At 61.1% G+C, this 25,844-nt stretch overlaps 1 protein-coding gene across 1 annotated transcript in view; it reads left to right on the forward strand.

Moving 5' to 3' along the window:
• Positions 1-25,490, forward strand: part of MUC5AC (mucin 5AC, oligomeric mucus/gel-forming) — a 41,899-nt gene extending 16,409 nt beyond the window's left edge. Inside the window, exons 26-58 of the mRNA XM_063672214.1 lie at positions 380-536; positions 1,038-1,166; positions 1,372-1,534; positions 2,143-2,186; positions 2,275-2,463; positions 3,160-6,380; positions 6,573-6,874; positions 6,971-7,266; positions 8,707-9,439; positions 9,536-10,617; positions 12,709-13,921; positions 14,018-14,266; positions 14,873-15,147; positions 15,784-15,798; positions 15,958-17,316; positions 17,579-17,778; positions 18,299-18,473; positions 18,924-19,174; positions 19,301-19,484; positions 19,846-20,083; positions 20,665-20,843; positions 21,158-21,245; positions 21,388-21,491; positions 21,649-21,680; positions 22,237-22,408; positions 22,672-22,773; positions 23,036-23,073; positions 23,651-23,773; positions 23,870-23,968; positions 24,154-24,273; positions 24,477-24,546; positions 24,637-24,751; positions 25,226-25,490. Of these exons, the coding sequence (XP_063528284.1) occupies positions 380-536; positions 1,038-1,166; positions 1,372-1,534; positions 2,143-2,186; positions 2,275-2,463; positions 3,160-6,380; positions 6,573-6,874; positions 6,971-7,266; positions 8,707-9,439; positions 9,536-10,617; positions 12,709-13,921; positions 14,018-14,266; positions 14,873-15,147; positions 15,784-15,798; positions 15,958-17,316; positions 17,579-17,778; positions 18,299-18,473; positions 18,924-19,174; positions 19,301-19,484; positions 19,846-20,083; positions 20,665-20,843; positions 21,158-21,245; positions 21,388-21,491; positions 21,649-21,680; positions 22,237-22,408; positions 22,672-22,773; positions 23,036-23,073; positions 23,651-23,773; positions 23,870-23,968; positions 24,154-24,273; positions 24,477-24,546; positions 24,637-24,751; positions 25,226-25,490 (11,982 nt within the window). The remainder of the gene's footprint in view (positions 1-379; positions 537-1,037; positions 1,167-1,371; positions 1,535-2,142; positions 2,187-2,274; positions 2,464-3,159; positions 6,381-6,572; positions 6,875-6,970; positions 7,267-8,706; positions 9,440-9,535; positions 10,618-12,708; positions 13,922-14,017; positions 14,267-14,872; positions 15,148-15,783; positions 15,799-15,957; positions 17,317-17,578; positions 17,779-18,298; positions 18,474-18,923; positions 19,175-19,300; positions 19,485-19,845; positions 20,084-20,664; positions 20,844-21,157; positions 21,246-21,387; positions 21,492-21,648; positions 21,681-22,236; positions 22,409-22,671; positions 22,774-23,035; positions 23,074-23,650; positions 23,774-23,869; positions 23,969-24,153; positions 24,274-24,476; positions 24,547-24,636; positions 24,752-25,225) is intronic.
• The last annotated feature ends 354 nt before the right edge of the window (positions 25,491-25,844 follow it).

The raw sequence follows: 25,844 nt of genomic DNA on the forward strand, positions 1-25,844 counted from the left end.
CAAGGGGGTCATGGTGACCCAAGGAGGCCCCAGAAGGGAGAAGGGAATGGGGGCTGGGGGACAGCTGCCAACCAAGGGTGTGGGCTGCTGGGACTGGCGCTGGTGTGGGCTCGCCTAGAGGGGCTGGGCTTCCAGCTCTGACACCTGTCAGCTGTGGTTTCGGGTCCCTGGGGGGTGTTAACCCCAAGGGCTGCCGAGGAAGCCCCGGGCCCTGTGGATATCCAGATGGGCCCAGCCGGCCACCTGGGGATGGGCATTCACCCTCCCTGAGCTCCACTGGAACTCGGCCCCAGTCAGTGTGCTACCATGGGCCCAGTCCCCAAGAGCCCATGGGGTAGGTGGGGGGGGTCCCTGGAACCTGAAGCCCCGTCTCCCTCAGGTGGAGCCGGCCAGGTACTACGAGGCCTGTGTGAACGATGCGTGTGCCTGCGACTCAGGGGGTGACTGCGAGTGTTTCTGCACGGCCGTGGCCGCCTATGCCCAGGCCTGCCATGAAGTGGGCCTGTGTGTGTCCTGGCGGACCCCGAGCATCTGCCGTGAGTGCCAGTGGGTGCCCGGGGCAGAACAGGAAGTGCCAGCAGGGTGTCGCTGATTCGTGGGGGTGGGGAGGTGGGGAAGGTTTCCAAATAAACAGAAACACCTGGGCCCAGAGAGGAGGGCGTGGCTGACGGAGGGGTCCCCAGCATGGTAGAACGTTCTGGGCAGAGGGGTCAGCAGAGCTGTCCAGCTCTAGAGAGGAGGGCGTGGCTGACGGAGGGGTTGCTGGCATGGTAGAACTTTCTGGGCAGAGGGGTCAGCAGAGCTGCCCAGCTTTAGCCCACACAGAGCCTTGCCGGGAACGGGCACTGCTGGAGCTGCTCTGACTGGAGACCCCACTCTGGTGGCAGCCTGTGTGGCACCCTGATGACTGGGGGGTCCCCATCTTGCAATGGCTGGGAGGTGCAGGGGAGGGAAGCGGCTTTAGAGTGGCCCTGGGGTGCGGGGCCTCTCCGAGTGAGTGCCTGGGGCCCCACCGAGCCCTCCCTTCCTCCCTGCAGCTCTGTTCTGCGACTACTACAACCCCAAAGGCCAGTGCGAGTGGCACTACCAGCCCTGCGGGGCGCCCTGCCTGCGCACCTGCAGGAACCCGCGTGGAGACTGCCTGCGGGACGTCCGGGGCCTAGAAGGTGGGCTGGGGCCGGCCGGGAGGGGTGGCCTGGGCTCCGCCGCCTGTGGCCTTCTCCTGGTCCCTCGAGGAGCCTCTGTGGCCCCAGCTTCCAGCACATTCTGGTGCTATCCGCGAGGCCCACTGCTTGGGGGCTGGGAGGAGCCCTCTGGAGCGAGGCGGACGACGCTCGGTCTGGTTGTGACTCTGGCCTCTCTGGCCCGCAGGCTGCTACCCCAAGTGCCCACCAGAGGCTCCCATCTTTGATGAGGACAAAATGCAGTGTGTGGCCACCTGCCCGACCCCGCCTCTGCCACCACGGTGCCACGTCCATGGGAAGTCCTACCGGCCAGGTGCAGTGGTGCCCTCGGACAAGAACTGCCAGTCCTGGTGAGTCGTTTGGCGGGAGGAATGTGGAGCCTGCAGCATGCAGGGGAATTTGGCCACAGCCTGGGCTTTGGGTGGGGCTGGGAGCGGCAGGGCTGGGGACCTCCCCGTTACTGGAGTTGAAGCTGTGGGTCCTGTCCTGGCCCAGGCATCTGTGACATAAGCTTCTCAGGAGCCAGCACCCCCATGTCCTGAGTCCCAGAGGCGGGACTGGGTGTAGGGCTCCTCTGGGCAGAAAACCAGCACAACCTCTGGGGAGCAGGCTCTAGGGGCTCAGGGGGCAGCAGCAGGAAGCTGGGCTGAGATGGAGCCCCAAGTTCCCCGTTAAAATCACCCCTGGAAAGTAATGGCTCCACTCTGGCACCCACCTCCCCTGGCCCCCGACTGGAGGGGCCCCACGAGGGAGGGACCTTGGGCTGACCCTGGAGAGACAACTGCTGGGACCCAGGTGGGGCCAGCCTCCTGTCCCCCAGTCCGGGGGTACAATGCAGTGCCCAGGGAACTCCACCCCTGTCGGAGCTGCTCCCTGCCCGCCGTTGGTAGCATGGGATGCCCGTGGAAGGCACACGGCCACCCCCATGCATCGGCCTGCCCTTCTTCCTTGTCTCTAGCCTCTGTACTGAGCGTGGCGTGGAGTGCACCTACAAAGCTGAGGGTGAGCGGCTGGCAGCCCCTGGGGCTGGGGTCCGGGGGTCTCTGTCTGCACCCAGCCTCTGATGGGCCTGGCCCCTCTGTCCCCACAGCCTGTGTCTGTACCTACAATGGACAGCGCTTCCACTCAGGGGACGTCATCTACCACACGACGGATGGCACGGGTGGCTGCATCTCCGCCCGCTGCGGGGCCAACGGCACCATTGAGAGGAGGGTCTACCCCTGCAGCCCCACCACCCCTGTCCCCCCAACCACCTTCTCCTTCTCCACACCCCCGCTCGGTAAGGCAAATGCGGCCGAGGAGCCCCAGGGTGAGCCCCTCCCACTGCCCGGCACAGCTGCCCTTGCTGGACGCTGAGGTCACAGCAGCTCTGGGCGTGGGCGGCAGCCCCTGAGGATCAAGAAGGGACCAAGGAGCAGGGAGTCGGGCTCGGGGATGACCTGCTGTTTCCCCGCCAGCCACCTGCAGTGGGGAGGGCCTGGCCTCCAAGTCACCCTGGCAGGCCTGGCGTCCAAGTCCTGCCCTCAGCAGCCCCCGGGGCCTGACCTCATGGGGGTGTCGGGGGTCTGGCAGCCAAGGCTGACCCCAGGGATGCACAGCTGTCACTTGCCTCACACTGCTCAGGGCTCAGGTACCCCCATGTCCTCGCCCTCTCCTGGGGGATGTCTCAGGGCCCCAAGGCATCATCTGAGCTTCTCTGAGAGTAGAAAGCTCTGGAATTCTAGTGTTCTGGGGCACAGATATGTGGACCCTGCTCAGGGCATGGCCTGGGAGCCACTTCCCTAAAACTCAGTCAGTTCGCCTGGCTCTTCAGCACCTGTGCCGCTCATGTGGGTTCTGAGCAGGGACCGTGGGTGGGGACAGGCAGATAGACCCGCTGGCGCAGCTCCAGACCGCTGACAGGGCGCAGGGAGGGGCGGGGGCGGCCCCCAAGTGCCGGCCCCTCATGCTCAGCTGCCTTCTCTTCTGCCCACAGTCGTGAGCTCCACGCACGCCCCCAGCCCTGGCCCGAGCAGCGCGCACACAGGCCCTCCGAGCAGCGCCTGGCCCACCACAGCAGGCACGTCTCCCAGGACGAGGCCGCCCACAGCCTCTGCCTCGCTGCCGCCGGTCTGCGGGGAAAAGTGCCTGTGGTCGCCATGGATGGACGTCAGCCGCCCTGGACGGGGCACGGACAGCGGTGACTTCGACACACTGGAGAACCTCCGCGCCCATGGGTACCGGGTGTGCGAATCACCCAGGTCGGTGGAATGCCGAGCCGAGGACGCCCCCGGCGTGCCGCTCCAAGTCCTGGGGCAGCGTGTGCAGTGCAGCCCGGACGTGGGGCTGACCTGTCGTAATAGGGAGCAGGCATCGGGGCTCTGCTACAACTACCAGATCAGGGTCCTGTGCTGCACGCCCCTAGCCTGCTCCACCTCTAGCAGTCCAGCCCAGACCACTCCTCCAACAACCTCCAAGACCACTGAAATTCGGGCCTCAGCCTCCTCAGCCCCCAGCAGCACATCTGGCCCCGTGGCTCTCTCTACAGCCAGGACAACACCTGCCCCAGGTACCGCTACGTCTGTCAAAAAAACTTTCTCAACTCCCAGCCCTCCGCCAGTGCTGGCAACATCAACATCATCCATGTCGACCACGGCCCCGGGGACCCCCGTGGTCTCCAGCAAGCCCACCCCCACCGAGCCCAGCACATCCTCCTGCCTACAGGAGCTTTGCACCTGGACCGAGTGGATCGACGGCAGCTACCCTGCTCCCGGAATAAATGGCGGAGATTTTGACACATTTCAAAATTTGAGAGATGAAGGATACACATTCTGTGAAAGTCCTCGCAGCGTGCAGTGCCGGGCAGAGAGCTTCCCCAACACACCGCTGGCAGACCTGGGGCAGGACATCATCTGCAGCCGCACGGAGGGGCTGATTTGCCTGAACAAGAACCAGCTCCCACCTATCTGCTACAACTATGAGATCCGCATCCAGTGTTGCGAGACGGTGAACGTGTGCAGAGACATCACCAGACCGCCGAAGACCGTCGCAACGACACGGCTGACTCCACACCCAACCAGAGCTCAGACCCAGACCACCTTCACCACACACGTGCCCTCGGCCTCCACAGAGCAACCCACAGCCACCTCCAGGGGTGGGTCCACAGCAACCAGCGTCACACAGGGCACCCACACCAGACCAGTCACTAGAGACTGTCATCCCCGGTGCACCTGGACAAAGTGGTTCGACGTGGACTTCCCGTCTCCCGGACCCCACGGCGGGGACAAGGAAACCTACAACAACATCATCAGGAGTGGGGAAAAAATCTGCCGCCGACCGGAGGAGATCACCAGGCTCCAGTGCCGAGCCCAGAGCCACCCGGAGGTGAGCATCGAACACCTGGGCCAGGTGGTGCAGTGCAGCCGCGAAGAGGGCCTGGTGTGCCGGAACCAGGATCAGCAGGGACCCTTCAAGATGTGCCTCAACTACGAGGTGCGCGTGCTCTGCTGCGAGACCCCCAAACGCTGCCCCGTGACCTCCACACCTGGCTCCACCTCTAGCAGTCCAGCCCAGACCACTCCTCCAACAACCTCCAAGACCACTGAAACTCGGGCCTCAGCCTCCTCGGCCCCCAGCAGCCCATCTGGCCCCGTGGCTCTCTCTACAGCCAGGACAACACCTGCCCCAGGTACCGCTACGTCTGTCAAAAAAACTTTCTCAACTCCCAGCCCTCCGCCAGTGCTGGCAACATCAACATCATCCATGTCGACCACGGCCCCGGGGACCCCCGTGGTCTCCAGCAAGCCCACCCCCACCGAGCCCAGCACATCCTCCTGCCTACAGGAGCTTTGCACCTGGACCGAGTGGATCGACGGCAGCTACCCTGCTCCCGGAATAAATGGCGGAGATTTTGACACATTTCAAAATTTGAGAGATGAAGGATACACATTCTGTGAAAGTCCTCGCAGCGTGCAGTGCCGGGCAGAGAGCTTCCCCAACATACCGCTGGCAGACCTGGGGCAGGACATCATCTGCAGCCGCACGGAGGGGCTGATTTGCCTGAACAAGAACCAGCTCCCACCCATCTGCTACAACTATGAGATCCGCATCCAGTGTTGCGAGACGGTGAACGTGTGCAGAGACATCACCAGACCGCCGAAGACCGTCGCAACGACACGGCCGACTCCACACCCAACCAGAGCTCAGACCCAGACCACCTTCACCACACACGTGCCCTCGGCCTCCACAGAGCAACCCACAGCCACCTCCAGGGGTGGGTCCACAGCAACCAGCGTCACACAGGGCACCCACACCAGACCAGTCACTAGAGACTGTCATCCCCGGTGCACCTGGACAAAGTGGTTCGACGTGGACTTCCCGTCTCCCGGACCCCACGGCGGGGACAAGGAAACCTACAACAACATCATCAGGAGTGGGGAAAAAATCTGCCACCGACCGGAGGAGATCACCAGGCTCCAGTGCCGAGCCCAGAGCCACCCGGAGGTGAGCATCGAACACCTGGGCCAGGTGGTGCAGTGCAGCCGCGAAGAGGGCCTGGTGTGCCGGAACCAGGATCAGCAGGGACCCTTCAAGATGTGCCTCAACTACGAGGTGCGCGTGCTCTGCTGTGAGACCCCCAAACGCTGCCCCGTGACCTCCACACCTGTGACAGCTCCTAGCACTCCAAGTGGGCGAGCCACCAGCCCAACTCAGAGCACCTCCTCTTGGCAGAAATCCAGGACAACCACTTTGGTGACAACCAGCACAACCTCCACTCCACAGACCAGTACAACCTATGCCCCTACAACTAGCACAACTTCTGCTTCTACACCCAGCACAACCTCTGCCCCTACAACCAGCACAACCTCTGCTCCTACAGCCAGAACAACCTCTGCTCCTACAACCAGCATAACCTCTGTCCTAACAACCAGCACAATCTCTGGTCCTGAAACTACTCCAAGCCCTGTTCCTACCACCAGCACAACCTCTGCTTCTACAACCAGTACAACCTTTGGTCCCGGAACTCCTCCCAGCCCTGTTCCTACCACCAGCACAATCTCTGCTGCTACAACAAGCACAATCTCTGCTCCTACAACGAGCACAACTTCTGGTCCTGGAACTACTCGCAGCCCTGTTCCCACCACCAGTGCAATCTCTGCTCCTACAACCAGCACAACCTCTGCTCCTACAACCAGCACAAACTCTGCCCCTACAAGCAGCACAACCTCTGCCACTACAACCAGCAGAATCTCTGGTCCTGAAACTACTCCTAGCCCTGTTCCTACCACCAGCACAACCTCTGCTTCTACAATCAGCACAACATCTGGTCCTGGAACTACTCCCAGCCCTGTTCCTACCACCAGCACAACCTCTGCTGGTACAGCAAGCACAATCTCTGCTCCTACAACGAGCACAACTTCTGGTTCTGGAACTACTCCCAGCCTTGTTCCTACCACCAGCACTACCTCTGCCCCTACAACCAGCACAACCTCAGCTCCTACAATCAGCACAACCTCTGCTCCTACAACCAGCACAACCTCTGCTCCTACAACCAGCACAACCTCTGCTACTACAACCAGCACAACCTCTACCCCTACAAGCAGCACAACCTCCACTCCACAGAGCAGCACAACCTTGGCTCCTACAACCAGCACAACTTCTGGTCCTGGAACTACCCCAAGCCCTGTTCCCACCACCAGCACAACCTCTGCCCATACAACAAGAACAACTTCTGCTCCTAAGAGAAGCACAACCTCTGCCGCTACAACCAGCACAACCTCTGGTCTTGAAACTACTCCCAGCCCTGTTCCTACCACCAGCACAACCTCTTCTCCTACAACCAGCACAACCTCTGCTCCTACAACCAGCACAACCTCTGCTCCTACAACCAGCACAACCTTTGCTCCTACAACCAGCACAACCTCTAGTGCTGGAACTACTCCCAGCCTTGTTCCTACCACCAGCACAACCTCTCCTCCTACAACCAGCACCAGCTCTGCTCCTACAAGCAGCACAAACTCTAGTCCTGGAACTACTCCCAGCCCTGTTCCCACCACTAGCACAACCTCTGCTCCTACAACTAGCACAACCTCTGTCCCTATAAGCAGCACAATATCTGCCACTACAACCAGCAGAATCTCTGGTCCTGAAACTACTCCCAGTCCTGTTCCTACCACCAGCACAACTTCTGCTTCTACAACTAGCATAACCTCTGCTCCTGGAACTACTCCCAGCCCTGTTTCTGCCACCAGCACAACCTCTGCTTCTACAACCAGTACAATCTCTGTTCCTACAACCAGCACAACATCTGGTCCTGGAACTACTCCCAGCCCTGTTCCTACCACCAGCACAACCTCTGCTCCTACAACCAGCACAACCTCTGCCCCTACAACCAGCACAATCTTGGCCCCAACAACCAGCACAGCCTCTGCCCCTATAACCAGCACGACCTCTGCTCCTACACCCAGAAGAACCTCAGTCCCTACAACCAGCACAATCTCTGCCTCTACCACCAGCACAACCTTTGCAACTACAACCAGCACAACCTCTGCTACTACAACCAGCACAATCTCTGCCCCTACAACCAGCACAACCTTGTCTCCTACAACCAGCACAACCTCTGCTACTATAACCAGCACAACTTCTGCCCCTATAAGCAGCACAACTTCCACTCCACAGACGAGCACCACTTCAGCTCCTACAACCAGCACAACTTCTGGTCCTGGAACTACTTCAAGCCCCATTCCCACCACCAGCACAACCTCTGCCCCTACAACCAGAACAACCTCTGTCCCTACAAGCAGCACAACCTCTACTGCTACAACCAGCACAACCTCTGCTTCTACAGCCAGCACAACCTCTGCCCCTGGAACTACTCCCAACCCTGTTCCTGCCACCAGTGCAACCTCTGCTGCTACAACACGCACAATCTCTGTTCCTACAACGAGCACAACTTCTGGTCCTGGAACTACTCCCAGCCCTGTTCCTACCACGAGCACAATCTCTGCTCCTACAGCCAGCACAACCTCTGCCCCTACAACCAGCACAACCTCAGCTCCTACAATCAGCACAACCTCTGCTTCTACAACCAGCACAACCTCTACTACTACAACCAGCACAACCTCTACCCCTACAAGCAGCAAAACCTCCACTCCACAGACCAGCACAACCTCAGCTCCCACAACCAGCACAACTTCTGGTCCTGGAACTACCCCAAGCCCTGTTCCCACCACCAGCACAACCTCTGCCCATACAACAAGAACAACTTCTGCTCCTACAACCAGCACAACCTCTGCCGCTACAACCAGCACAACCTCTGGTCCTGAAACTACTCCCAGCCCTGTTCCTACCACCAGCACAACCTCTTCTCCTACAACCAGCACAACCTCTGCTCCTACAACCAGCACAACCTCTGCTCCTACAACCAGCACAACCTCTGCTTCTACAACCAGCACAACCTCTAGTGCTGGAACTACTGCCAGCCCTGTTCCTACCACCAGCAAAACCTCTTCTCCTACAACCAGCACAACCTCTGCCTCTAGAGTCAGCAAAACCTCTGGTCTTGGAACTACTCCCAGCCCTGTTCCTACTACCAGCACAGCTTCTGTTTCAAAGACGAGCACAAGCTATGTTTCCATATCTAAGACAACCCACTCCCAGCCAGTCAACACAGACTGTCATCCCCGGTGCAGCTGGACAAAGTGGTTTGACGTGGACTTCCCATCCCCTGGACCCCACGGCGGAGACAAGGAAACCTACAATAACATCATCAGGAGTGGGGAAAAAATCTGCCGCCGACCGGAGGAGATCACCAGGCTCCAGTGTCGAGCCGAGAGCCACCCGGAGGTGAGCATCGAACACCTGGGCCAGGTGGTGCAGTGCAGCCGCGAAGAGGGCCTGGTGTGCCGGAACCAGGACCAGCAGGGACCCTTCAAGATGTGCCTCAACTACGAAGTGCGCGTACTCTGCTGTGAGACCCCCAAAGGCTGCCCCGTGACCTCCACACCTGTGACAGCTCCTAGCACCCCTAGTGAGAGAGCCACCAGCCCAACTCAGAGCACCTCCTCTTGGCAGAAATCCAGCACAACCACTTTGGTGACAACCAGCACAACCTCCACTGCACAGACCAGCACAACCTCTGCCCCTACAACTAGCACAACCCCTGCTTCTACACCCAGCACAACTTCTGCTCCTACAACCAGCACAACCTCTGCTCCCACAACCAGCACAACTTCTGCCCCTACAACCAGCACAACCTCCACTCCACAGACCAGCACATCCTCTGCCCCTACAAGCAGCAAAACCTTGGCTCCCACAACGAGCACTTCCTCAGCTCCTACAACCAGCACAACCTTTGCCCCTGCAAGCAGCACAACCTCGGCTCCTACCACCAGCACAACCTCTGCTCCAATAACCAGCACAACCTCTGCTCCTAAAACCAGCACAATCTCTGCCCCTACAACCAGCACAACCTCTTCCCCTACAACCAGCACAACCTCTGCTACTACAACCAGCACAACCTCTCCCCCTACAAGCAGCACAACCTCCACTCCACAGACCAGCAAAACCTCAGCTGCTACAAGCAGCACAACCTCTGGTTCTGGAACTACTCCCAGCCCTGTTACCACCACCAGCACAGCTTCTGTTTCAAAGACCAGCACAAGCCATGTTTCTGTATCCCAGACAACCCACTCCCAACCAGTCACCAGAGACTGTCATCCCCGGTGCAGCTGGACCAAGTGGTTTGATGTGGACTTTCCGTCCCCTGGACCCCATGGCGGAGACAAGGAAACCTACAACAACATCATCAGGAGTGGGGAAAAAATCTGCCGCCGACCAGAGGAGATCACCAGGCTCCAGTGCCGAGCCGAGAGCCACCCGGAGGTGAGCATCGAACACCTGGGCCAGGTGGTGCAGTGCAGCCGCGAAGAGGGCCTGGTGTGCCGGAACCAGGACCAGCAGGGAACCTTCAAGATGTGCTTCAACTACGAGGTGCGGGTACTCTGCTGTGAGACCCCCAAGGGCTGCCCTGTGACCTCCACACCTGTGACAGCTCCTAGCACCCCTAGTGAGAGAGCCACCAGCCCAACTCAGAGCACCTCCTCTTGGCAGAAATCCAGGACAACCACTTTGGTGACAACCAGCACAACCTCCACTCCACAGACCAGCACAACCTCTGCCCCTACAACTAGCACAACTCCTGCTTCTACACCCAGCACAACCTCTGCCCCTACAACCAGCACAACCTCTGCTCCCACAACCAGCACAACTTCTGCCCCTACAACCAGCACAACCTCCACTCCACAGACCAGCACATCCTCTGCCCCTACAAGCAGCACAACCTTGGCTCCCACAACGAGCACTTCCTCAGCTCCTACAACCAGCACAACCTTTGCCCCTGCAAGCAGCACAACCTCGGCTCCTACCACCAGCACAACCTCTGCTCCAACAACCAGCACAACCTCTGCTCCTACAACCAGCACAATCTCTGTCCCAACAACCAGTACAACCTCTGCCCCTACAACCAGCACAACCTCTGCTACTACAGCTAGCACAACCTCTGCCCCTACAACCAGCACAACCACGGCCCCAACAACCAGCACAATCTTGGCTCCTATAACTAGCACCAGCTCTGCCCCGACAGGCAGCACAATCTCTGCCCCTATAACCAGCACAATTTCTGGTCCTGAAACTACTCCCAGCCCTGTTGCTACGACCAGAACCACCTCTGCTCCTACCACCAGCACAACCTCTGCCTCTGCAACCAGCACAACATCTGGTCCTGGAACTACTCCCAGCCCTGTTCCCACCACCAGCACAACCTCTGCTCCTACAACCAGCACAACCTCTGCCCCTACAACCAGCACAATCTTGGCCCCAACAACCAGCACAGCCTCTGCCCCTATAACCAGCACGACCTCTGCTCCTACACCCAGAAGAACCTCAGCCCCTACAACCAGCACAATCTCTGCCTCTACCACCAGCACAACCTTTGCGACTACAACCAGCACAACCTCTGCTACTATAACCAGCACAACTTCTGCCCCTATAAGCAGCACAACTTCCACTCCACAGACGAGCACAACTTCGGCTCCTACAACCAGCACAACTTCTGGTCCTGGAACTACTTCAAGCCCCGTTCCCACCACCAGCACAACCTCTGCCCCTACAACCAGAACAACCTCTGTCCCTACAAGCAGCACAACCTCTACTGCTACAACCAGCACAACCTCTGCTTCTACAGCCAGCACAACCTCTGCCCCTGGAACTACTCCCAACCCTGTTCCTACCACCAGTGCAACCTCTGCTGCTACAACACGCACAATCTCTGTTCCTACAATGAGCACAACTTCTGGTCCTGGAACTACTCCCAGCCCTGTTCCTACCATGAGCACAATCTCTGCTCCTACAGCCAGCACAACCTCTGCCCCTATAACCAGCACAACCTCTGCCCCTACAACCAGCACAACCTCAGCTCCTACAATCAGCACAACCTCTGCTTCTACAACCAGCACAACCTCTACTACTACAACCAGCACAACCTCCACCCCTACAAGCAGCAAAACCTCCACTCCACAGACCAGCACAACTTCGGCTCCCACAACCAGCACAACTTCTGGCCCTGGAACTACCCCAAGCCCTGTTCCCACCACCAGCACAACCTCTGCCCATACAACAAGAACAACTTCTGCTCCTAAGAGCAGCACAACCTCTGCCGCTACAACCAGCACAACCTCTGGTCCTGAAACTACTCCCAGCCCTGTTCCTACCACCAGCACAACCTCTTCTCCTACAACCAGCACAACCTCTGCTCCTACAACCAGCACAACCTCTGCTTCTACAACCAGCACAACCTCTAGTGCTGGAACTACTGCCAGCCCTGTTCCTACCACCAGCAAAACCTCTTCTCCTACAACCAGCACAACCTCTGCCTCTAGAGTCAGCAAAACCTCTGGTCTTGGAACTACTCCCAGCCCTGTTCCTACTACCAGCACAGCTTCTGTTTCAAAGACGAGCACAAGCTATGTTTCCATATCTAAGACAACCCACTCCCAGCCAGTCAACACAGACTGTCATCCCCGGTGCAGCTGGACAAAGTGGTTTGACGTGGACTTCCCATCCCCTGGACCCCACGGCGGAGACAAGGAAACCTACAATAACATCATCAGGAGTGGGGAAAAAATCTGCCGCCGACCGGAGGAGATCACTAGGCTCCAGTGTCGAGCCGAGAGCCACCCGGAGGTGAGCATCGAACACCTGGGCCAGGTGGTGCAGTGCAGCCGCGAAGAGGGCCTGGTGTGCCGGAACCAGGACCAGCAGGGACCCTTCAAGATGTGCCTCAACTACGAAGTGCGCGTACTCTGCTGTGAGACCCCCAAAGGCTGCCCCGTGACCTCCACACCTGTGACAGCTCCTAGCACCCCTAGTGAGAGAGCCACCAGCCCAACTCAGAGCACCTCCTCTTGGCAGAAATCCAGGACAACCACTTTGGTGACAACCAGCACAACCTCCACTGCACAGACCAGCACAACCTCTGCCCCTACAGCTAGCACAACCCCTGCTTCTACACCCAGCACAACTTCTGCTCCCACAACCAGCACAACCTCTGCTCCCACAACCAGCACAACTTCTGCCCCTACAACCAGCACAACCTCTACTCCACAGACCAGCACATCCTCTGCCCCTACAAGCAGCACAACCTTGGCTCCCACAACGAGCACTTCCTCAGCTCCTACAACCAGCACAACCTTTGCCCCTGCAAGCAGCACAACCTCGGCTCCTACCACCAGCACAACCTCTGCTCCAACAACCAGCACAACCTCTGCTCCTAAAACCAGCACAACCTCTGCTCCTACAACCAGCACAATCTCTGCCCCTACAACCAGCACAACCTCTTCCTCTACAACCAGCAGAAACTCTGCCCCTACAACCAGCACAACCTCTTCCCCTACAACCAGCACAACCTCTCCCCCTACAAGCAGCACAACCTCCACTCCACAGACCAGCAAAACCTCAGCTGCTACAAGCAGCACAACCTCCGGTTCTGGAACTACTCCCAGCCCTGTTACCACCACCAGCACAGCTTCTGTTTCAAAGACCAGCACAAGCCATGTTTCTGTATCCCAGACAACCCACTCCCAACCAGTCACCAGAGACTGTCATCCCCGGTGCACCTGGACCAAGTGGTTTGACGTGGACTTCCCATCCCCTGGAGCCCACGGTGGAGACAAGGAAACCTACAACAACATCATCAGGAGTGGGGAAAAAATCTGCCGCCGACCAGAGGAGATCACCAGGCTCCAGTGCCGAGCCCAGAGCCACCCGGAGGTGAGCATCGAACACCTGGGCCAGGTGGTGCAGTGCAGCCGTGAAGAGGGCCTGGTGTGCCGGAACCAGGACCAGCAGGGACCCTTCAAGATGTGCCTCAACTACGAGGTGCGGGTACTCTGCTGTGAGACCCCCAAGGGCTGCCCTGTGACCTCCACACCTGTGACAGCTCCTAGCACCCCTAGTGAGAGAGCCACCAGCCCAACTCAGAGCACCTCCTCTTGGCAGAAATCCAGGACAACCACTTTGGTGACAACCAGCACAACCTCCGCTGCACAGACCAGCACAACCTCTGCCCCTACAACTAGCACAACCCCTGCTTCTACACCCAGCACAACTTCTGCTCCTACAACCAGCACAACCTCTGCTCCCACAATCAGCACAACTTCTGCCCCTACAACCAGCACAACCTCCACTCCACAGACCAGCACATCCTCTGCCCCTACAAGCAGCACAACCTTGGCTCCCACAACGAGCACTTCCTCAGCTCCTACAACCAGCACAACCTTTGCCCCTGCAAGCAGCACAACCTCGGCTCCTACAACCAGCACAACCTCTGCTCCAATAACCAGCACAACCTCTGCTCCTACAACCAGCACAATCTCTGCCCCTACAACCAGCACAACCTCTTCCCCTACAACCAGCACAACCTCTGCTACTACAACCAGCACAACCTCTCCCCCTACAAGCAGCACAACCTCCACTCCACAGACCAGCAAAACCTCAGCTGCTACAAGCAGCACAACCTCCGGTTCTGGAACTACTCCCAGCCCTGTTACCACCACCAGCACAGCTTCTGTTTCAAAGACCAGCACAAGCCATGTTTCTGTATCCCAGACAACCCACTCCCAACCAGTCACCAGAGACTGTCATCCCCGGTGCAGCTGGACCAAGTGGTTTGACGTGGACTTTCCGTCCCCTGGACCCCACGGCGGAGACAAGGAAACCTACAACAACATCATCAGGAGTGGGGAAAAAATCTGCCGCCGACCAGAGGAGATCACCAGGCTCCAGTGCCGAGCCCAGAGCCACCCGGAGGTGAGCATCGAACACCTGGGCCAGGTGGTGCAGTGCAGCCGCGAAGAGGGCCTGGTGTGCCGGAACCAGGACCAGCAGGGACCCTTCAAGATGTGCCTCAACTACGAGGTGCGCGTACTCTGCTGTGAGACCCCCAAAGGCTGCCCCGTGACCTCCACACCTGTGACAGCTCCTAGCACCCCTAGTGGGAGAGCCACCAGCCCAACTCAGAGCACCTCCTCTTGGCAGAAATCCAGGACAACCACTTTGGTGACAACCAGCACAACCTCCACTCCACAGACCAGCACAACCTCTGCCCCTACAACTAGCACAACTTCTGCTTCTACACCCAGCACAACCTCTGCCCCTACAACCAGCACAACCTCTGCTCCCACAACCAGCACAACTTCTGCCCCTACAACCAGCACAACCTCCACTCCACAGACCGGCACATCCTCTGCCCCTACAAGCAGCAAAACCTTGGCTCCCACAACGAGCACTTCCTCAGCTCCTACAACCAGCACAACCTTTGCCCCTGCAAGCAGCACAACCTCGGCTCCTACAACCAGCACAACCTCTGCTCCAACAACCAGCACAACCTCTGCTCCTACAACCAGCACAATCTCTGCCCCTACAACCAGCACAACCTCTTCCTCTACAACCAGCAGAAACTCTGCCCCTACAACCAGCACAACCTCTGCCCCTACAACCAGCACAACCTCTGCTACTACAACCAGCACAACCTCTCCCCCTACAAGCAGCACAACCTCCACTCCACAGACCAGCAAAACCTCAGCTGCTACAAGCAGCACAACCTCCAGTTCTGGAACTACTCCCCGCCCTGTTACCACCACCAGCACTGCTTCTGTTTCAAAGACCAGCACAAGCCATGTTTCTGTATCCAAGACAACCCACTCCCAACCAGTCACCAGAGACTGTCATCCCCGGTGCAGCTGGACAAAGTGGTTTGACGTGGACTTCCCGTCCCCTGGACCCCACGGCGGGGACAAGGAAACTTACAACAACATCATCAGGAGTGGGGAAAAAATCTGCCGCCAACCGGAGGAGATCACCAGGCTCCAGTGCCGAGCCCAGAGCCACCCGGAGGTGAGCATCGAACACCTGGGCCAGGTGGTGCAGTGCAGACGCGAAGAGGGCCTGGTGTGCCGGAACCAGGACCAGCAGGGACCCTTCAAGTTGTGCCTCAACTACGAGGTGCGTGTGCTCTGCTGCGAGACCCCCAAAGGCTGTCCTGTGACCTCCACACCTGTGACAGCTCCTAGCACCCCTAGTGGGAGAGCCACCAGCCCAACTCAGAGCACCTCCTCTTGGCAGAAATCCAGGACAACCACTTTGGTGACAACCAGCACAACCTCCACTCCACAGACCAGCACAACCTCTGTCCCTACAACCAGCACGACCCCTGCTCCTACAACCAGGACAACCTCAGCCCCAACAACCAGCACAACCTCAGCTCCTATAACCAGCACAACCTCAGCCCTAACAACCAGCACAACCTCTGCCCCAACAACCAGCACAACCTCTGCCCCTACAACCAGCACAACCTCCGCTTCTACAGCTAGCACAACCTCTGCCCCTACAACCAGCACAACCTCGGCCCCAACAAGCAGCACAATCTTGGCTCCTATAACCAGCACCACCTCTGCCCTGACAGGCAGCACAATCTCTGTCCCTATAACCAGCACAATTTCTGGTCCTGAAACTACTCCCAGCCCTGTTGCTACGACCAGAACCACCTCTGCTCCTACCACCAGCACAACCTCTGCCTCTACAACCAGCACAACCTCTGGTCCTGGAACTACTCCAAGTCCTGTTCCCAGCACCAGTACAACCTCTGCTGCTACAACCAGCACAACCTCTGCCCCTACAACCAGCACAACCTCTGGTCCTGGAACTACTCCCAGCCCTGTTCCCACCACCAGCACACCCTCTGCTTCTACAACCAGCACAACCTCTGCTCCTACAACCAGAACAACCTCAGCTCCTACAAGCAGCACAATCTCCACTCCACAGACCAGCACAACCTCTGCTCCTACAACCAGCATGACCTCTGGTCCTGGAACTACTCCCAGCCCTGTTCCCACCACCAGCACAACCTCTGCTCCTACAACCAGCACCACTTCTGGTCCTGGAACTACTCCCAGCCCTGTTCCCACCACCAGCACAACCTCTGTTTCAAAGACCAGCACAAGCCATCTTTCTGTATCCAAGACAACCCACCCTCAACCAGTCACCAGTGACTGTCATCCCCGGTGCACCTGGACAAAGTGGTTCGACGTGGACTTCCCATCTCCTGGACCCCACGGTGGGGACAAGGAAACCTACAACAACATCATCAGGAGTGGGGAAAAAATCTGCCGCCGACCGGAGGAGATCACCAGGCTCCAGTGCCGAGCCCAGAGCCACCCGGAGGTGAGCATCGAACACCTGGGCCAGGTGGTGCAGTGCAGCCACGAAGAGGGCCTGGTGTGCCGGAACCAGGATCAGCAGGGACCCTTCAAGATGTGCCTCAACTACGAGGTGCGTGTGCTCTGCTGCGAGACCCCCACAGGCTGCCCGGTGACCTCTGTGACCCCATATGAGACTTCTCCTACCAATGCCCTGTATCCTTCCCTGTCTACCTCCGTGGCATCCGCCTCCGTAGCTTTCACCTCCGTGGCATCCACCTCCGTGGCATCCAGCTCTGTGGCATCCACCTCCGTGGCATCCACCTCCGTGGCATCCAGCTCTGTGGCTTACTCCACCCAAACCTGCTTCTGCAACGTAGCCGACCGGCTCTACCCTGCGGGTTCGTGAGTGTTTCTGGTGCAATTGTTTCTGAGCTCACCCTGGTCAGTTTTTCATCCATGAATGCCAAGCTGTGATGGAGTTGAGAGGAGTCTCTGCTCTTTGTGGCACAGGCTCATTGTCACAGAGTGGCTGCTGGCATTCTCTGAAATTTTTTCCCATTACACAGGTGGCAGAAAGTTCCCCTCTGGCTCACTGAGAGGGTTTTCCTTCTTCTTTGAGCAGGACTCCACTAAAGGCTGCCATGTCCCTTCCTCCTGTAGGATCCACCATATACCGACACAGAGACCTCGCCGGCCACTGCTATTATGCCCTGTGTAGCCAGGACTGCCAAGTGGTCAGAGGGGTTGACAGTGACTGTCCGTCCACCACGCTGCCTCCTGCCCCAGCCACGTCCCCTTTGACATCCACCTCCGAGCCCGTCACTGAACTGGGATGCCCAAATGCGGTTCCCCCCAGAAAGGTAATCCCCTACTTCTCACTCTTCTGAAGGCTCAGGGGCCCCTACAGGGAACTTGAATGTCTTTGCAATTAGTCTTCAGCTGCAAGGTCTTGAGAAGGTCACTGGCGCTAGTGGAGGTGGCCTGGCTGTCAGGAGAGGGCTGTGCTGTATGTAGCCTGGGGTCTCTGATCCCCCTGGACTTCCCAGGCACGTGCTTTCTAGACACTGGGTGTGTGGGGCCCAAGGCTGAGGCTGTGCTGAGGACAGCCAGGGCCAGAGCAGCTGGATGAGGCTGTGGCCCCAGCTGCACAGCCAGAGAGTGTGGCAGAGCCCAGGGAAGAGCAACTCCCACACCAGAGGCCCCTGCCCCGGGCCAGCTTGGTGTCTGGGGTGGGTGCTGAGGGTGGGGCGGGAAGGAGACTGGGGCACAGCCACCCTCCCCTGTGCCCACACGGGACTCTCGGGACTGTGACCCCGAGAACCAAGGGGTGCCCCGGAAATCGGGAGAGGCCAGACCCTGCAGGTCTCTGTGCTTCTGCAGAAAGGTGAGACCTGGGCCACGCCCAACTGCTCCGAGGCCACCTGTGAGGGCAACAACGTCATCTCCCTGCGCCCGCGCACATGCCCAACGGTGGAGAAGCCCACCTGTGCCAACGGCTACCCAGCCGTGAAGGTGGCTGACCAAGATGGCTGCTGCCATCACTACCAGTGCCAGTGTGAGTGGAGCGCCAGGCGGGAGCCGGGGCACCCGGGGCAGCCACTCCCCACCCAGGTGGAGATGGGTGGGGCAGAGGAGGGGGCTTGGCTGAAGCAGAAAAGAATTGGGTGGGACAGCAGGAAGGACTTCCCAGCATCAAGGCGGGGCTGCATGGGGCTGAGCCTCCCCCCTTAGGGGTGCTGAGTGAATCCCTGTGAGCCTCAGAGCAGCCTGGCTGGAGAAGGTGGAGGGGTCTGTCCCTGCCTCGCTCCAGCCTTGTCAAGCACCCGCTGGATGGAGCTCTGTGCAGACGCTGGCCACGTGTGTTCTGATGACGTGGAGGGTCTCGTGCGCCCTGTGAGGCGAGACGGTGGGGGGTCAGGGACAGATGTGACCTGTTGAGAGGAAGCCCCAGGGCCATGGTGCCACCACCCGAGCCGCCCGTAAGGCTGCCCCTGGGGCCTGGCAGGTGTGTGCAGCGGCTGGGGCGACCCCCACTACATCACCTTCGACGGCACCTACTACACCTTCCTGAACAACTGCACGTACGTGCTGGTGCAGCAGATCGTGCCCGTGTATGGCCACTTCCGCGTGCTCGTCGACAACTACTTTTGCGGTGCGGAGGACGGGCTCTCCTGCCCGAGGTCCATCATCCTGGAGTACCACCAGGACCGCGTGGTGCTGACCCGCAAGCCAGTCCACGGGGTGATGACCAACGAGGTGGGGGCGCGCCTGGTGTGCCAGGGAGGGGGTGGGGGACGCGGCTTTCCTGGCAAGAGCCTGAGCAGCGGCTGACCGCCCGCCCCCCTGCCTTCTGATTTCCCGTCGACTGCACCCTGCGTCCAGATCATCTTCAACAACAAGGTGGTCAGCCCCGGCTTCCGGAAAAACGGCATCGTGGTCTCGCGCATCGGCATCAAGATGTACGCGACCATCCCGGAGCTGGGAATCCAGGTTATGTTCTCCGGCCTCATCTTCTCGGTGGAGGTGCCCTTCAGCAAGTTTGCCAACAACACCGAGGGCCAGTGCGGTGAGGCTACAGGGCTCCCGGGCATCGTCTGGCATTCGCGGGGGCGGGGGGTGCTGGGCAGGGACGAGGCCGCCGCATGCCGCGTGTGCTGGTGTCTCCGCTTTCTGGCTGCTCTGCTGAGAGCAGGCCACACGCATGAGGCTTACGCCTGCCGGTATCTGCAGCTCCCCGGTACCATGGGGACTCTCCCAGGGTTGTTCTCGGGGGACAGCGAGGCACAGGCAGGGCCCGCTGCAGTCCACCAAAGTGTGACCCTGAGACGCCAGGGTCCTGTGCCCCAGCTGGGGGTGCCAAGCCCCACGGGGGGTGGAGCCGGCCGGCTCTGCTGTCCAGCAGCCTCACCCCCACCGCGTCTGCCCAGGCACTTGCACCAACGACAGGAAGGATGAGTGCCGCACGCCTAGGGGGACGGTGGTCGCTTCCTGCTCTGAGATGTCCGGCCTCTGGAACGTGAGCACCCCTGACCAGCCAGCCTGCCACGGGCCTCGCCCGACGCCCACCACAGTCGGGCCCACCACAGTTGGGTCCACCACGGTCGGGCCCACCACACCGCCTGCTCCGTGCCTGCCATCACCCATCTGCCAGCTGATTCTGAGCAAGTGAGACTTGGGTGCAAGGGAGGGAGGGTCAGTGCCGCCGCCCCACCTCCCACCCTTCCAAGGGCTGGAGAGGAAGAGGCGCATTTTCAGGGGGCTCCTGAGAGGAAACGAGAGCTGCTGGTGCCACAGGCCAAGGAGGGGCGGGTGTTGGGGAGAAGTGGGTGCTGGGGAGGGGCGGGTGCCAGGGAGGGGTGGTCGTGGCTGGAATGCTGCCAAGGGGTCTCCAGGGCTGGCCGGCTGGGCCGTCTCTGAGGCTCTCTGCTGGCTCAGGTGTATGGACGGGGGCATCAGTCACCACCCCCAGGCAGCTCCCAGGTTTGCAGGGCAGGGGTGGGGGGGAGGCCAGGAAGAAGAACTTGCAGAAATAAATGGATGATGCCATCTGGACCCCCACCCCCAGCCCCCAAGCACACAGAATGTGTGGAAGGAGCCTGTCCGGGGACACAGGAGGGCGGCCGCACACTGGCGGCTGCTATGGGACTCGCCTCGCCTGGGGACTGCCCTGAAGCCTGGGAGCCTGACGTAGAGCAGGCAGGTGGCCGGAGAGGCTGCACCCAGCACCCCACCCATCCCTCCCACAGGGTCTTTGAGCCGTGCCACACCGTGATCCCCCCACTGCCGTTCTATGAGGGCTGCATCTTCGACCAGTGCCACATGACCGAGCTGGATGTGGTGTGCTCCAGCCTGGAGCTGTACGCGGCGCTCTGCGCGTCCCGAGACATCTGCATCGACTGGAGAGGCCAGACCAACCACATGTGCTGTGAGTGCCACCACTGTCCTCAGGGTCCCAAGTCGCTTGTGAGGGGCACAGGCACGCCGGGCGGACCATCAGGGTGGGACCTGGAGGAGGAGGGGGCAGCCCCAGGGCAGAGTGCACCCGGTTCCCTGGAGAGAAAGGAGGGCGTCCACATCGGGGAGCCCGTGGCAGGGCACCGGGGTGTGGGAGGCCGTAGCCAGGCCCAGGCCCACGGGTGGCTGCGGGCAGCTCCGGAGCAGATGTCGGTGCCCAGCGGCCCGCATTGCTCTGGGTGGGTGCCCTCCCGCCCTCTCAGGTGTGGCTTCCCCTCCCCACAGCATTCACCTGCCCAGCAGACAAGGTGTACCAGCCCTGCGGCCCGAGCAACCCCTCCTACTGCTACGGGAACGACAGCGCCAGCCTCGGGTAGGCACCCTCCCTCCTGGCTCTGCCATGGGCTGCTGGAGCCACCCAGCCGCCAGCCTCCTGCTGCATCTCCCACTCCCAGGCTGGGGCCCTTCCCACCCGGAGGGAAAAAGGACACCCACCAACCCTATGCTCTCCACAGGGCTCTGCCGGAGGCCGGCCCCATCACCGAAGGCTGCTTCTGTCCGGAGGGCATGACCCTCTTCAGCACCAGTGCCCAAGTCTGCGTGCCCACGGGCTGCCCCAGTATGTGCCCCAGGCCAGGGCTGGGGGGTGTGGCAGGACTGGGCCTGTGACTGTTGGCCAGGTCCTGGGGTCTGCCCCGGCCCCAATATGGGACCCTGCCCCTCGCCCCTATTGTGGCGGCTGACCCCCCAGTGACCTCAGATCTCTCTCCTTCCAGGGTGTCTGGGGCCCCACGGAGAGCCGGTGAAGGTGAGCGGCAGGCATGGCCCAAGAGGGCACTGGGGTCCAAGAGCCCGAGGAGGGAGGCTTTTGGAATACTGGCCCCAGAAATGGTCAGATGGGGCTCAGGGGTTGGGGTGTCCTCTCCCTGCCAGTGGCCCAGAGAAAGGGCCGCGGGAGGAGCCAGGCTCCCAGAAAGACTCAGGATCTCCCTTCCCAGGTACCCACTCTGTCCGCATCAGGGACGGTGCCGGGGCCTCTGTCCTGGTGTTGCTCTGTGGGTGCCGGCCCCGAGGCTGGCTGTGCTCCTCCCTTCCTTGGGACCCCCCTTCTGCCCAGCCGAGACTGTGGAGGTGTGAGGTAGGGGGCGCAGGCCAGTCACCCCACAGCCTGCCCACCTTGCAGAGCTTCGTGCCCATCCCTGGGCCCTACCCTGCACTTTTGAAGCCCTACTCCTGTGGGGTCCTCAGCTGCAGGCCACACGGCCTCCACACCTGGCCGCCCCGGCACTGCATGAGCCGGCCTGGCTGCTGCACCCCTGGGTGGAGCCACTGCGGATGCTGGACCTCAGTCCCCTCCCTTGCAGATGGGCCACACCGTCAGCATGGACTGCCAGGAGTGCACGTGTGAGGCGGCCACGTGGATGCTGACCTGCCGACCCAAGCTCTGCCCGCTGCCCCCTGCCTGCCCCCTGCCCGGCTTCGTGCCTGTGCCTGCAGCCCCACAGGCCGGCCAGTGCTGCCCCCAGTACAGCTGCGGTAAGCCCTTTGTTGGGTGGGGGGTATGACGTGGCAGGCAGGTGACCCGGAGCCCACTCGGCCCGGCCTTTGCTGCTGCCTTGGGGCGTGCACCTGGGGACAGTGCCTACGAGGGTGTCCCCTCCCCCGCTCCTGCAACAGCCTCATCTGGAGAACCCCGAGTGGGCTGTCTAGGCGGTCTGCAATCCTGGAGACCCCTGGGGGTAGGCCTTCGGGAGGGGGCGGGGGACAGACTCCCAATTGCCTCCCTCCCGCCCCCGCAGCCTGCAACACCAGCCGCTGCCCCGCGCCCATGGGCTGTCCTGAGGGCGCCCGCGCGATCCCGACCTACGAGGAGGGGGCCTGCTGCCCGGTCCAAAACTGCAGTGAGTGGCCTGGACCAGGCCCTGTCAGGGGCCGTGGGCTGGGGTCTCCACCTGGGATTTTGGGGGGCCATAACCAGATGCCCCTGAGGCTTGTCCACCGCCGGTCTCTGGCTGTGGGCTGAGCCTTCCGCAGGGATGAGGCTGGACAAACCGCAGTGGCGAGCCCGGGAATGAGGTGCCCAGGAGGCTGCAGGGGTGGGAATGCTGAGGGTGGGGGAGGGTGGGCAGCGGGGGGTGCAGCTGCTTGTCTTCTCCTGGGCAGGCTGGACAGTGTGCAGCATCAACGGGACCCTGTACCAGGTAAGAGCCGCGGAGCTCAGACCCCCTCAGCCGCAGGGACGGAGCTTCCCACTGACCCTGAGGCCCAGGTAGACTTTGGAGCAACTGCCAACTCCGGCCAGGGCCAGGGACTCGAGTCTCTGCAGACACAGCCCACTATCAAGTGTGGCTGAGGCCCGAGGTCAGCCCCAGGTCCCGGAAGTATGGACATCTACATCCTGGCGTGCCTGGCTCCAGGGGGCTCTGGGGGGCTCCGGGGGCTTTGCCTCTCCTGGCACCACAGCGCAGCCAGGCCTGGATCCCATGGCTCTGTCCTGAGCCGGCTGAGCATGTGGCCCTGCAGAGTGTGTGGCCTTGTTGGGCACCCCATCCATGGGGGTGCAGCGTCGGGCTCTGCCCTAGGGATGGGGACCCTGGGCTGTGGCCTCTGCACCAAGAGGTGCCACCAGGAGTCACCCCAGGGGTGCAGGTCGGCCTGGTAGGAAGCGGCCTGGAGGGGGATGTCTGGGAAGGTGGGGGCAGCAAGCCAGTGGGGAGGCAGGGGTGGGTCTCCCCAGGACCCAAGCTCATGAGCGTCTGCTGCCCTGGCTCTCCCCAGCCCGGCGCCGTGATCTCCTCGAGCCTGTGTGAAACCTGCAGGTGTGAGCTGCCGGGCGGCCCCCCGTCAGACACGTTTGTGGTCAGCTGTGAGACCCAGATCTGCAACACACACTGCCCTGTGGTGAGCGCCCCTGCCCTGCCCCGCCCCCACCCTGCCCTGGCTCCCGGGGAGGCCGTGGTCCCCTAGACTCTGGCCACATGTCCATCCCTCCCGCAGGGCTTCAAGTACCAGGAGAAGAGCGGGCAGTGCTGTGGCACCTGTGTGCAGGTCGCCTGTGTCACCAACACCAGTGAGAGCCCCGCCCACCTCTTCTACGTGAGTGGCGGCTGCCACAAAGAGGAAGGGCAGGGTCTGGGAGCACTGGGGCATTTGGGGACCTGTCATTGCCAGGCATGCGTCTGGCAGAGGCTGGGGACTCTCTGGAAGCCCACGGGCTGGGGTGCAGATAGAGGGACAGATGGAGGGAGGGTCACTCACCCTGGGGCCTGGCCTCCCTCCAGCCCGGCGAGACCTGGTCAGACCCCGGGAACCACTGCGTGACCCATGAGTGTGAGAAGCACCAGGACGGGCTCGTGGTGGTCACCACAAAGAAGGCGTGCCCCCCGCTCAGCTGTTCTCTGGTGAGGTCCAGGACCCCCGCTCCAGCCAAGGGGGCTTCACCCCCAGACGGGTCTGGGGGGCTGTGATCATCCCTGCCGCGCCAGGAGACACCCCCTCCTGCTTGGGGCTGTCCACTCCTGAGCCTGGCCCCATGTCCCCGTCCCCCACCTCTGCGGGGGCCGCCGAGCGCCTCGGCACTGAGGGCCCCCCTCTGTCGGCACAGGACGAGGCCCGCATGAGCAAGGACGGCTGCTGCCGCTTCTGCCCGCCGCCCCTGCCCCCATACCAGAACCGTGAGTGCCGAGCCTGCTGGGCGGGGCGGGCTCCACCCTCAGAGGTCCAGGAGCAGCTGGGCTGGTCCTAAACCCTGTGTTCCTCCCCAGAGTCGACCTGTGCTGTGTACCATAGGAGCCAGATCATCCAGCAGCAGGGCTGCAGCTCCTCGGAGCCCGTGAGCCTGGCTTACTGCCGGGGGAACTGCGGGGACAGCTCTTCCATGTACGTGCCTGGGCAGCAGGCAGGAAGATGCGATTGGCTGTGGGGTGCAGTCAGGGCCCCCAGGGCTCTGGGTGCCAGACAGACGAGGGGCAGGACCATGAGGGGCCAGGCAAAGGGCTCTGAGGGTGAGGCGGGAAAGGGGTCCTGAGATGGCAAAGGTGGGGCCGGGGTAACTACAGCCCCAGAGCCTGTGTCGGCATCACGCTCTCCTGTTTACTGAGCTCCGCCAGGAGCTTGCCGCAGCTGCCCCGGGTCTCCCTCCCTCCCATCAGCACGGAGCTGGAGTCGGCCCTGGTGGGACTGTTGGTGCCTGAGGAACTGGCAAAGGAGAGCTGGTTGTCAGACACTGGCAGCACGCCTCCAGGAGCAGGGAACACGATGAGGCCGCCTGGAGCTTGGCACGGTGCCGGCTTGCGGCAGGAGGCTGGGGCGGCCCCTGCGAAGCAGCTGGTGCTGAGCAGCCCCTGCCCACAGGTACTCGCTCGAGGGCAACATGGTGGAGCACAGGTGCCAGTGCTGCCAGGAGCTGCGGACCTCGCTGAGGAATGTGACTCTGCACTGCACCGACGGCTCCAGCCGGGCCTTCAGCTACACCGAGGTGGAACAGTGCGGCTGCATGGGCCGGCGGTGCCCTGCGCCGGGCGACACCCAGCACTCGGAGGAGGAGGAACCCGAGCACAGCCAGGAGGCAGAGAGTGGGAGCTGGGAGGGAGGCGTCCCAGTGTCCCCCATCCACTGACCAGCACCGCCGCCCTCCTGACCCCCAAGGAGAACCTCCCATATGTCCTCTGAGCTTGGCTTCCAAGGCCAGTGGAACTTGTGCCCCTGTCCAGGTGGCTGCAGCTTTGAACACACTGTCCATGCCCGCTTTCTTGTGGAGGGTGTGGGCTATGGGTCACCTGCTACCTGGAGGAGGGGCCCTTACCCACCCTGCCTGCAGCCACCTCTCAGGACCAGCCCCGGGGCCGGCCAGGCTCCTCTGGCCATGCATCCAGCCTGCTGTTCTGGGGACTTGAGCATCACCTGAGGGTCTCAGGAGTGATGCTTGGACGTGGTGATCGGCTGCCTGGTGGCTGCAGGAGGAAGAACCTCA

This window comes from Pongo pygmaeus, chromosome 9 (genome assembly GCF_028885625.2).
Source record: "Pongo pygmaeus isolate AG05252 chromosome 9, NHGRI_mPonPyg2-v2.0_pri, whole genome shotgun sequence".
NCBI classification, from domain to species: Eukaryota; Metazoa; Chordata; class Mammalia; order Primates; family Hominidae; genus Pongo; species Pongo pygmaeus.